The sequence below is a fragment of the Eubalaena glacialis genome, chromosome 11 (genome assembly GCF_028564815.1).
Source record: "Eubalaena glacialis isolate mEubGla1 chromosome 11, mEubGla1.1.hap2.+ XY, whole genome shotgun sequence".
Lineage (NCBI taxonomy): Eukaryota > Metazoa > Chordata > Mammalia > Artiodactyla > Balaenidae > Eubalaena > Eubalaena glacialis.
In genome coordinates, this window is record NC_083726.1 from 38,502,848 (window position 1) to 38,516,290 (window position 13,443).

A 13,443-nucleotide genomic window follows, 5' to 3' on the forward strand; every position below is an offset into this window, starting at 1 on the left:
AGGCAAGCAAAAATTGTCCACTACAGGTAGTTAAGAAAGGCTTTACACAGACCACCAGGATCATGAGATGAACAGGTTGCCAGCAAATATTTACAGGTGACTTCCCTGTTCAAAAACCTTTGATGACTCTCTGTCATTCTGTTTAGTACCCAAAGTTCATGCTATTTCATATGAAAAGCTAAGGACATCTTAATGTATGCTGGCCCTCCCTTTCAGGTCTCATATCCTCCCATTTCCCCACAGCACGTCTTTTGCTCTGCACACAGGACTACTCATAATCCCCCTGCAGAGAATGCCTCCCTGCCTTTGCTCATGTTGTTTCCCCTTCCTGGAATAACTACCCCCTCCCTTATTTTACTTGAAATATAATTGCTTACCTTCAAAAACCCAACTCAAAGAGTGTCACAAAAGGTATCTTCTTTCTGCTCCCATAACACAAATATGTAAGCAAAACATAACTCTATGATAATATTTCATTGCAGTACTTAATAACTGTTTGTGTGTCACTTCTCTGCTTGATGAAAATTTCCTTAATTTCGGGAATGTATCATCATATTTTTTAAAAATCCTAAAACCTAATTTCTTCCATTTGGCACATAGTAGGTGCTCAATAAATAATTATGGATTGAATCAAAATATATAATTAAAACATTTTATCATCTGAGCCTTTATTGCCTTTGAAAACTAGTAATTTAAGTGTATACTTCTACACTTTAAAAGAAAAAAAATTGAAGTCTTTATAAACTTATGTTAAGAAATAACTTCTTGGGCTTCCCTGGTGGCACAGTGGTTGAGAATCTGCCTGCCAATGCAGGGGACACGGGTTCGAGCCCTGGTCTGGGAAGATCCCACATGCCATGGAGCAACTAAGACTGTGCGCCACAACTACTGAGCCTGTGCTCTAGAGCCCATGAGCCACAACTACTGAGCCCACGTGCCGCAACTACGGAAGCTTACGCGCCTACAGCCCATGCTCCACAACGAGAGAAGCCACTGCAATGAGAAGCCCGTGCACTGCAACGAAGAGTAGCCCCCGCTGTCCGCAACTAGAAAAAGCCCGCGCGCAACAACGAACACCCAACACAGCCAAAAATAAATAAATAAAATAAATAAATTTATATATATAAAAAAAAAGTAATATGGTAAAGGGTAGATGAAATGACCTGGGAATACAAAGTTCTGCATTTTAATTCAAATCAACTTCGTGTAATTACCTAAGTCTCAGTTTCTCCAAAGTTCTTAAGGACTCAAATCTTAAATGTAATTTTTCAACGACATAAAACATTTTTCACTGCAAAAATGTATTTTCTAATGATTTTTGTATTTTCTAATGATTTTTTTAGTTTCTAAAAATTGCCAGTTTTTAGTTGACTAGAGGAAATTCTCAATGTGAGGAGGCAGAAATTCTATTAAAACTTAAGGTTGCCTCATTACTTGTAAGTGGTGTACAGAGTTTGAAGATATTTGCTATTATTACAGAAATCCTGTAATATCATACCTTAGTTATCCCAAATTTGGACATAATTGATTGGCAATTCACTCTAGCCTTTCTCCCTAAACCAGTTCTCAATTGCTGTCTAATGAATATAAAAAGGCTTTTCCCAGTTCAATGTACAGATAATGGTATCTTATATAAATGTCACTATCAATGTTTTTGGGTTTTGTGTTCATAAAAACTGTCTAAAATGTTGGTTTTTTATTAGCTTCACAATAATACTGCTCTGCATTGTATGTGGTGTTGCACGCCCCAACGGAGGGGTTTAACTTTGGAAAGGCAGTTCCCTTTCACTAAGAGCAATTGCTAGGCATGTTCTCAGCTCTCATCCCTCTGCAAGCAATCAATCCCAGCAGCAAGGGGAATCAAGACTCTGAAGGAGCAACTGGTCAACTGATCTTTGATCCTGTCCAACATCTCTTACACCTTTTACTAGGTAATAAGAAGTTTGGCATCTGCAATACAAAAGTTCAGTAATATTTTCGAAGTACTAACTCTGCAGATCCAACTGGTATCTTAAGATGCTATCTTAAGACTGACTCTATCTTTCTCTGCCCTTTTAATTTTGTTTTGTCCAACTGTTTCTCCACGTGTTAGGTAACTGGACTTACCAATACCTCTTGCCATTTGTTTGCTTTCCCATTCTCTCTATTTTATCTTTCTCACTGCTTTTGTGATGCTTTCTATACTCCTCCTTTTATCCTACAGTCAGTTTTGTCTAATATGATATTTGCATTCCAAAATATCATGAGTTATGCAAAATTGCAAAATAAAAAACACAGGGCTTATAGGGGAAACGGGTTTGCAGTACGACACTAAAACCTTTATCAATGACTTTTAAAAGAAATAGAATACTATTTCTAGTATTTCTAATACTAAAAATAGTAGCACAGTTTTACACATGTTAAATGGTTAAGGATTGCATAACTGCTGTGATAAATTTAACTCTTTACTTTAAAAAAGGTCTGAAGTTTGCTGATCACAGTGGGTGTCAGAAGGGTTATAGCTGTGAGCTATTGTGAAGTGGTGGAAGGAGGAGTATCTAAAATCAGACAGGTGTAACACAGATATGGATGGGCTGACTCAAAGCGCTTGATGAAGTGTAAGGTTGGTGTTAGATGTTTGAGGAAAGTGCATGTGTGCATTTTGTATATTCCTACACTGATTCAGCTAGGTGTGGTTTTCTGTGTTTAGCCAGTGATTATCAGGAATGAGATTGTACATAAGAAAACACAAAAGTTACATTATGTTCAAATTGTTTCTTAATGTATCTATCATGCTAGAATGAATTCATATTTTCCAAACAAGCATTCTAGCAGAATTGATAGTACTTTTTTTGCTTTTTCTCCGTACTTTCCTATTTCTAGTTTATTGTGATCTTTTTCTCTTAGCACTTATTTCTCCCCAGTTCCTGCACTGTCTTCACCACAAAATTTCTCCAGTGCAGCTAGGCTGTAGGTCATCCTTCTGAAGACATGGGTTACCCTGGTTTCCAGGCAGCCCCTTCAAAAAGAGGAAAAATCAGTCTCAAAGTATTTAAACTCTTCAGCCTCTTTCCTGTGGATTGTGTGCACTCATGACTTTTATGTTGATAGCAATATAGAAAGCAAGACTTTTCTATGCTATACCTTTGTTCCAGCTAGGTCAGATTCACAGCAGGAATAACTTTCTTTAAAAGAAAAGTGTAAGTTTTCTTTTACTGAGAGTCATTGAAAATAAGACTTGCAAATCCACAAAGGATCTTGAATAAAAATAGAAAATATTACATAGTTTCTGTGCCCTTATTTATTATTTAATAATAATATGCTGTGTTACATAAATATATTATTTATTTATAATGAATTTTATATGTAATTGATTAAATATAGCTGCCACTTATTGAATGTTTATGATATATCCATGTTTTGTGCTAAACTGTGTATAATGTAGCGTATATAATAGCTTCCAGTTCAAATGCATCTATTAACCTATTTGAAAATTACTGATCTACCTTTATATTTTAATGTCAATTAAGAGTTTTCTCAGAAACTTAGTTTTCCTCCAAAGCTAGTTCTGTTAGAGTTCTTATTTCTCAGTATGAAATCTTTATGTCTCATATCTTTAAGTTCATGAATTTTAAATTAAAGATGAAGAAAATTCTAAGTGCAGTTTCTTTCTCTTTTCCTGCAGCGTTTGTCCAATGGTTCTATAGATTCAACTGATGAAACAAGTCAAATAGTTGAACTACAAGAATTGCTTGAAAAACAAAACTACGAAATGGCCCAAATGAAAGAACGTTTAGCAGCCCTTTCTTCCCGAGTGGGAGAGGTGGAACAGGAAGCAGAGACAGCAAGAAAGGATCTCATTAAAACGGAAGAAATGAACACTAAGTATCAAAGGGACATCAGGGAGGTAAGTGATTCACAACACTTTCAGTCTTTGCTTCCTGAATGCTGTCTCTGAGCTGTTTTTCCATAATTTCCCCTAATGGCATATACTCTTTACCTTATCTCAAAAGACGGTAAATCAGTATGCATTATATTAGTTATGAAACTTGTTCACTAAGGCAAAAATAGTTTACTTCATCACCCCTTTAAATATGTATGGAAAGAAAATGTTGGTATCAAATCTCAGAAGTAATAAAAACTACAGGTTTTTAAATGAATTTTTAAATGTTTTAAGCTGTTAATTTTAAATAACCCTAGATTCGGGTACGAATAATGAATTGCTATACTCTTAGCAAATGGGAATACTCAAAGACATTACTTTAAAAATATCCCTCTTATTTTGGTTTTCCGTCTGTGAATGTGAAAGTACATGTGTGAAAGTGGGAACCTTTCTTTCTCTATATGTTCAGTTCTTACTAAACATCACTTCATCTATTTGAAAAAGTGAGTAAAGTTACGACAAAAATTACAAGGAGATGTCTTATTTGTGATATTGCCGAATCATCTTACCAGCTAAGGTGAAAAGTTTAGAATCTTTTCACTGTTATCACTCTATTTAATTAAAAAGAAAATTATCTATATTTATGAAAATTTTATTTTGTGACTTTTTGCCTTTTCCATTTTTACATGTTCTTTTAAATCTTTTTTTTTTTTTATCTTTTGTACATCATTAACTAGCTGTTATTGGAGTTGACTCTATGTATCCAATTCTTTTCTTCCCATTCTCCTTTGAGTCCATTTTATCATACTTTTGCCTCCACGGTCCCATCAAAACTGTTCTTATCCAGTTTGACCTCCATGTTGCTGAATCCAGGAGACACTTCTCAGTCCTTTGAAGCACTTGATCTAATTACCACTTCCTGGTGTATTTCTTCACTTGCTAATAGCACACTACACTGTTCCTGATTTTCCTTCATTTTTACTTGCTACCCCCATCTCAGGCTCCTTTACTGGCTCTACTTCTCATCCCCAACCGTGGAATGCCTTCCCTCCTTAATTTGCCTTAACTCCCCTGGTAAATTCATGCCGTTTCATGGCTCCAAAAACTACCCATGGTCTTATGATTCCCAATTTATATCTCCACCTTATCCATCTCTCCTGATTTCCAGATGCCTGTATCTAGATCTCTAATGGGTGTCTCAAAATTAACATTCTCAAGACTGTTTTCCCGATATTCCCCCCAAGAAGCCAGACTTACCTGCAGTCTTACATATCTCAGCTGATGGCAACTCCATTATTGGTGCTCAGACCAAAAACCTTGGAACTGTCCTTGGTACCTCTCTTTCACTCACACACTGCATTTGCTTCATCCATAAATCTTATTACTTCCAACTTCAAAGTATCTCCGTCCTGTGACCTCTTCACACACTCTTCATGGCTCTGCCTTATTTCACACAACCACCATCTCCCATTGGATTATTCTAAGAGTCTATACTCAACACAGCAGCCTCAGTAACCTGTTGCAGTATAAGTCAGCTCAAGTCACTTTCTCCTTAAAACTCTTCAATGGCTACCTATTCTACTTACAGTAAAATCAAAGTCCTTGCAGTGGTCAACAACCATGTACAATCTCTACTCCCACCCTCTGACCTCTGGGAACTCATCTACTATTCTTGCACTTTAATCCACTCAGTTCAGTTACTGTGGCCTCTTAAGCAAGCCAGATCTGTTCTGTTGCATTTTCTTTTCCTTCTGCCTTTTACTCAAATGTCTTAGTGAAGTGTTCCCTAACCATGGTATTTACACATATACACGCTCCTTCTTCTTTCATTTTTTAAAAATCTCACAGAATTACTGCCATCTGACACAGTACGTACTTTGCTGATTTACTTGTTTGTCATATGCTTCCCTCTCCACTGTATATAAAGATTCATAAGAGCTGGGGTTTTTTGTTTTGTCTAGTTTTGTTCATTGCTCTATTTTAATCATGTACACAACTACTGAGTATAGAGTAGGCACTCAAAAGCTCTTGTTGAAAGGATGGATATTTATAGGTGTTAGGTGTAAACATCAAAAGGCATGGATGAAATCAGAATATGTCCCCAAACAATGCCTACTGTCTCAGAGTAAGGTAGATGATCCGTGAAGTGGTTGTGTCACCGCACAGATAATAATACACCTTTTTATGATGTTAACAGTTCAGGAATGCATCTCTCATCTTCACTCCTCCCACAACCCAAACTCAGAGAATTTATAAAGTAGATGAAGTTTAACCCCTCTTCTATATTACTGTGAAGGAACACTAAGATTTTTGACTAGTAAACCACCAGGGCCATTTCTTGAGCTCTTGCTCATTTTCTATTTCTTCATTCTCTTAGTCCCACAGATTTAGCTGTTTTTCTTTCATTTAACACTCACCTATTCTATTAATGCTTGTTTAATCCAGTGTCATTTGCAGGTAGAGCCCAGTATCTCCAGCTCTCCCTTTCTTATGACCTAAGTAAAAATAACCCTTTGATTCTAATAGTCTTTGGATGTAGGTGACAAAAAGCTAAGTCAGATTTAAAATGTCAATCATCTATATGATGCCAAATTTTTTTTTTTTAATTAGGAATACCTTCTCATAGGTAAGGTGTTGTGCTTTCATCAGGAATTCTTTTTTTTTTTCAATTTATTTATTTATTTGTTTTTATTTTTGGCTGCGTTGGGTCTTCGTTGCTGTGCATGGGCTTTCTCTAGTTGCGGTGAGCGGGGGCTACTCTTCGTTGTGGTGCGCGGGCTTCTCATTGCGGTGGCTTCTCTTGTTGTGGAGCACGGGCTCTAGGCACGCGGGCTTCAGTAGTTTTGGCACGCGGGCTTCAGTAGTTGTGGCTCGCGGGCTCTAGAGCGCAGGCTCAGTAGTTGTGGCACACGAGCTTAGTTGCTCCACAGCATGTGGGATCTTCCCGGACCAGGGATGGAACCTGTGTCCCCTGCATTGGCAGGCGGATTCTTCACCACTGCGCCACCAAGGAAGCCCCTCACCAGGCCCCTCTTTTACAATATAACTACTCTCATCAGCTCTATAAGTTCTGGGTAGTTATATCTGAGAAGAGTTGCACGAGAAAGAAATATTTCTCATCATTCACCTTTGAAGGGGCTTGCAAACACAAATGTTTTCAAAGCCAGGCAAACAATATAAATGTGTGAAGTGCCAGGTGCAACAGTAGGAAGTGATAGGGTTAATGAGACCTGGACAAGGAGCCTGTACTCTGTCTGCCTTTCTAGATGCATCACGTGTGTGTGTGTGTGTGTGTGTGAGTGTGTGTGTGTGTGTGTGTGTATTAAGCACACTGTGAAGGCCAAATAAAATATTTCCCGTAAGATTCAGGATGCAGGCCATGGGAGCCTGGTTTATATTTAATTTCTTTAATTCCTTCTGTCCTTTAGGGAAGGTACTTGTAATTGTCCCATTTTTCTCAGGTGATGTAAAGTAACTTGTCCAAGGCCTATCCACTATTCTCCCCAACACACCACCTTCCCCACCCCCAGCACCAGGAAGAATAGAGGACTAACCCAGCTTCAAAATCTGTGCTTCTTCCACTATGAGCAGCTTCCAAAATCAACAAGATGCAATCATTTACTCAGTGATAGCAACTGTCATAAAAAATGCAGCTGCACTGTAACTGCTTCCTAAATAATCAATCTTTTGATCTTTTCAATAAGCAAGAAAATGTGAAAATCACATACTTTAAAAAGGTATCACATAACACTGAAAACTCCAGTCTTTGCTTTTATATATTCTTGAGCTGTGGTCACAACAAAGTCTACTAGATTGCGTGATTTTAAGTAAAAAAAACAAACAAGGTGATTCTCCTTGCTACCCCTATAGCACTGCTAACACAGTATGATTTATATATGATATAAGCAATAACTATTTGTTATTAATTAGGAAAAAAATAGAGAATAGGAAAAAACTGACCATATAATTAAAAACTGAAATGCATTTTGCTGTGCATGTGCATAGTCTAATATATCTGAAACAAATTGTGTAAGTATATTTCATTAATGGTTTCAGAATATATTTTTGCAATTATTCTTTGTCAAGAAATAAATCTATTCAAAATTTACTTTTTTTTTTTTTTTTTAAGCCAGGGTGATGATTACATCTGTTTAATTTCTTGTATGTTTACAGAGTTTACTTTTGTTTGAAGTTTTGTCTTAAGCTCTCCTTAAATTGACTGTGACTTCTTGGAGTTAGGGTTAAAGCTTGGCACAGTACCCAGACTAGAAAATATAGTCAGTCTCATTACGGAGGCTTAGTTTACCTCTCCACTCTTTTTTTTTTTTAATTGGGGTATAGTTGTTTTACAATGGTGTGTTAGTTTCTGCTGTACAACGAAGTGAATCAGCTATATGTATACACATATCCCCTCCCTCTTGGACCTCCCCCCCCCATCCCACCCCTCTAGGTAACCACAGGGCACCGAGCTGAGCTCCCTGTGCTATATGGCAGGTTCCCACTAGCTGTCTGTTTTACACATGGTAATGTATATATGTCAATCCCGATCTCCCAATTCATCCGACCCCCCTTCTCCCCTGCCCCATGTCCACACGTCTGTTCTCCACGTCTGCATCTCTATTCCTGCCCTGCAAATAGGTTCATCTGTACCATTTTTCTAGATTCCACATATATGCGTTAATATACGATATTTGTTCCACTCTAATCAAGAGGGCTACTAATCGGGTATTTGGATACTAATATCTCATTAAATATATTGATATGCAAAGAGTTAGAATTTTCTGTGAAGTATTTCAGTTATATTTTGTTTTGTGAATAAAAACAGCTTATCACTCCAACTTCTTATTCTTAAACATTCTTTGAATGTTCACTATGTGATTATATGAGTGAATACACATCAATTTTGTCTTTTCTATTATCTGAAACATGGAGTTATATTTTTCACTTTACTAGCTCTAAGTTACTATAGAATTATATTTATTTGATATAATAAAATCTAGTTTTAACATAAACTTCAAGTTAAGAGAAAATTAATCCTTTACACAGTTTTTCCCCTTTTTTTAGGCAGCAGTTTTCAGGAACTAGAGAAAGCTTTCTTTTTTAAAATTTCCAAGTAACACACAGCGAAAAGATACTTCTCCAACTTGTAAATTCAAAATTTATTTTTGGCAACACAGCCTGCAGTTATAAATTGAATCTCCCATATGAATCACTGAATTAAAAATGAAACACCAAAGTCACATCCAACGACTCCTATATGTAATATATGCCATAGTCAAATCAGCTAATTATAGGCGTAATAGTAAGAAAAAATAATACATAAATAATAATAAAAAGCTATTATTTATTTAGTGTGTATTGTACATGGTAATAAAAACGAATAATAGTAAAAAAGGAGCTAGAATTTACTGAGTGTATATTGTACATAAGACATCATGCAAAGCACTTAAAATATATCACAACAATGTCTTGTATTAACATCCCAAACAAAAACCAAAAAAAAAAAAAAAGAGAAAAGAAAGAAGATGAAGTTTAGAAAAGCTAAGCAGTGTTTACCCATAACAGGGTTAATAAGTATCAAAAACTAGGATTTAAAGCAAGTATGTACTACTTCGTGCTCATGTTGTAAAGAAACATGTGTATGCCTTTAACTGAATTTATGGCTATTATAATTTTGTAAGACGTTTATATATGTAGGCTAAATTTAGAATTTTTTCTTGGGCTACAAAATTGACATAACATTCCCAGAGTTCTGTATGAAAATGAAATTAACAATACAGAATTAACAATTGTAAGCAGCACTCTGAAGGAATAGTCTAAGATTGAAAACTCTACCCTCGTTGGACTAAAATATATAGGAAACAGAAAAAGTCAAAATCTTAAGCAAAAGCTTTTTAAATAGTAGCTTTTATTTGGATGGCTAAAATCTAGGGATGCATATATAATGTTGAAAAAAATTAGTTTGGATAATTTTTGCCAAATTGATGGATTAATTGTTTCATACATTTGAACATTAATATTAACATAATTAACCAAGTAGTCTTTAGTTTGGTCTTGAAGTTCAGCAAGACTAAGGTAGTCAAAAAGTCAACAAAACCTCATTCCAGGTAGAAATGTCGCAGAGTGTGTTAGTTTCCTAGGGCTGCCATAACAAATTACAATAAAAGGGATGGCTTAAAACAACAGTAATTTATTCTCTCATAGTTCTGGAGACTATAAGTCCAAAATCAAGGTATCAACAGAGCCATACAGTATTCCCTCTGAAGGCTCTGGTGAAGTATTCTTCATTGCGTCTTCTAGCTTCTGGTGGTTGCTAGAGAGCCATACAGTATTCCCTCTGAAGGCTCTGGTGAAGTATTCTTCATTGCGTCTTCTAGCTTCTGGTGGTTGCTAGCAATCCTTGGTGTTCTTGGCTGGTGGCAGTATAAAGACAATCTCTGTCTCCCTTTTCACATTGCATTTTTCTCTGTATATCTCTGTCCCCAAATCTTCCTTTCCCTGTAAGAACACCAGTCACTGGATTTAAGGCCCACCCTATCCTGTATGATCTCATCTTAACTTGATTACATCTGTAAAACCTTATTTACAAATGATATCACGTTCCCAAGTCCTAAGTGAACATGAATTTTTCACTATTCATCTCAGTACATAGAGATATTGTACATAAAGAAAGTGTCAAGACATTAAGCTATGTGTTTGCAAGGCTTTGTAGCTCAAATTTTACATTGAAGATAGAGGGGAACATACAAAGGTATTGTCAAGAAGCAAGTTGGTCAGCAGGTTGGGAATAAGTAAGCAGGAAAAAAGACTAATGGCAAGATGACAGATTAGGCTATTAAGTAGGAGTTAAGGTAGAGGAGTTTTCAAGGATGATCCTAAATTTCTGTGCAGCACCGTGTCATTCCCTAGTCAAATAATACAAGGTAGGGGAAGGCAGGGAGACTAAGGACAACATGATGAGTTTCTTTGTAGAATATGACTTTTTAATTAATTTTAATTTTTTATATACACATAACTTTCAAAGTCAAATACTATCAAGAGAGTACAAATCTAAACACACATGTGCACAAAACACATACATATACACAAAGCCACCACCTACCTCCCATCTCACTTCCCTGAAATTCTTAATTTCAACCCTTTTAGCCATTACTTCTGGTATTTTCTCTTATTTAAACTTATCCTATGTCTTGCTATTGTATTATATGAGGATTTTAACTCTCTTATTCTTTCCCTTCCTTTCTCTTACACCCACCCTTCAACTATAATCATCTCAAAATCACATTCAGTGTTACCATTATTATGACTATGTAAATAGTTCCACAAATGATCCAAGTAGTCATTTTCAATGATAATATTTCCTTTTGTACAGCTTTCTGTTTTTCTAGGATTTTATTAATTACCTGATAAATAAATTTGCTTATTTTTAAATGGTAAGTCTTCCCACCCACTCCAACAGTTTGGTTTCATAATTTCAATTCAGATTATGGACAATGGTCACGCAGATAATTTATCATTCTTATTTTTATTTTCTTTGAATCATCTCTGTTTCCTCTGCTCTCCACCTCTGATCTGTACCAAATTTTTTATAAGCCTGTTTCATTCTTCTAGCTATTGTTATGGGATTTACCTCTACTAGCACCTTGAAAATTCAGGAGAAAAAGTGACCAAGATCCCTGAAGTAGAAAAGGCATAAAACCCAGAATACAGATAATGACTGAACTTTGAGGGAAGGTGGAACACCTGTTCTAAACTGAAAGATAGAGGTTAAGGATTTGTGTGGATGTAGTTAAATTTCCAGATGGTGGTGCAGGAAGATAAGGAAGCTGAAGGACTGTCCATTTAAGGGCTTCTATTTCTTTTGGAAAATTAGAAGGGAATTTATCTGTTCTGTGCATGTGGCAGGATTGACTCTGAATCTTGTAGTAGAGTAGCAAAGAGACTGCTTAGGAACAAGTGGTCAAAGAAACCTGGATGGTAATAAATGGAAAACACCACCATCTCCTCAATGTCAGGCTCCTTATGCAAAGGAGCTTCCCAAATTATCAGAAAACCACACCAGGCCCAAGATGCTCACTTCTGCAGCTGATTTTTCCCAATATCTCAAAAACGTAGGTTATCTACCTACTAATAAATTCCCTTGTAAGCTCCTAGGAAGATAAAATCATTTCCATGTTATCTATGAATTATATGGTTTAAAATTTTTGCTTAATACAATAGTTAATATTATATTAGTAATACAGTATTTAAAATTATCGCTTCATTTGCACCAATAACTGATTTTCCCCTAGAGATTTGTGTTCATTGAGTTCTCTAAATTCTTTTTAATTGGAATATATCATATTCCACTTAAACAAGGGAAATGGTTAAGTTCCAAAGTAAATTCGTCAATTCATTTGTGAGTGTGATTCAAATTTACTTTTTTTTTCATTTTTGCCTTCTCTTTTAACCACTGAGCTATTCTTACTTATACATGACAATAAGGATACTGATGATATTTATTATCCTTCTTTGAAAATCCCTTTGCAATTTGGAACTATAGCCACCATTTTACCAATTTTATGGTTTGCAACTCTACCCATAATTATACTTATTTCTACTGTGTAATGAACTAATTTTTCTTCTACTTCTTTTCTAAGAATACCAATTCTACAGTAGGGAGTTTTAAAATGTACTCCATTGCATTCTCAGAGAGAGAAAGCTTTTTGCTAACCCAAGACGTAAGAAGAATTCTGACAGATAAGTTGAGAAAACTCACATGAAATCTTGCATCCCCTTAATGAAAAGAAAGGAATGAATATTTACCTCAAGAAAGCAATAGTTTCTTTTATATCTCACTATTTAATTTAAATAATAAGACAATATATAAACTAAGAATCTGATTTTTTTAATTATTTTAATTGTAGGCCATGGCACAGAAGGAAGATATGGAAGAAAGAATCACGACCCTTGAGAAGCGTTACCTCAGTGCTCAGAGAGAATCTACCTCCATACATGACATGAATGACAAACTAGAAAATGAGTTAGCAAATAAAGAGGCCATCCTACGGCAGGTTCAGTATCTCTATCTTGGTTCTGTTCTGGTCTGTGTGTGTTCTCACCATTCTCACAAAACATGGAGTAAATAAAATATGGTATTCCTTGGTAATCAATCATTCTCTAAAATTTATAACCAAGCTAACTAAACAGATGTGATTTTTAGTGTGTAATCTAGAAATCTATCTTAATAATAATAAAAATAATGACTAATATTTACTTTGGATCTAGACATGAACCAGAAACTGTGCTAAACAGTTTACATGTATTACCTCACTTAAATCCAACCACCACCTGTAAGTACAATTATTATACTGAAAAGTATAATAATTATTATACAATTATTATACTGAGGAGTAAAGTAAGTACAATTATTATACTGAGGAAACTAAGGGTTCAGAGACATGAATGCTCTCCTAAGGTCACACATGTGGTAATTGCAGAGTCAATAATGGAAACCTAGGTCTATTTGGCTCTAGAGAAGGAGTGGGCAAACTATGGCCCATGTGCCAAAACTATGGCTCTGTTTTATAAATAAAGTTTTA

At 35.6% G+C, this 13,443-nt stretch overlaps 1 protein-coding gene across 4 annotated transcripts in view; it reads left to right on the forward strand.

The window, feature by feature from the left end:
* Window positions 1-13,443, forward strand: part of PPFIA2 (PTPRF interacting protein alpha 2) — a 470,166-nt gene that overhangs the window by 353,717 nt on the left and 103,006 nt on the right. For all 4 annotated transcript variants that reach the window (XM_061205834.1, XM_061205833.1, XM_061205835.1 and 1 more), the window contains 2 exons: window positions 3,665-3,886; window positions 12,769-12,915. In XM_061205834.1, the coding sequence (XP_061061817.1) occupies window positions 3,665-3,886; window positions 12,769-12,915 (369 nt within the window). The remainder of the gene's footprint in view (window positions 1-3,664; window positions 3,887-12,768; window positions 12,916-13,443) is intronic.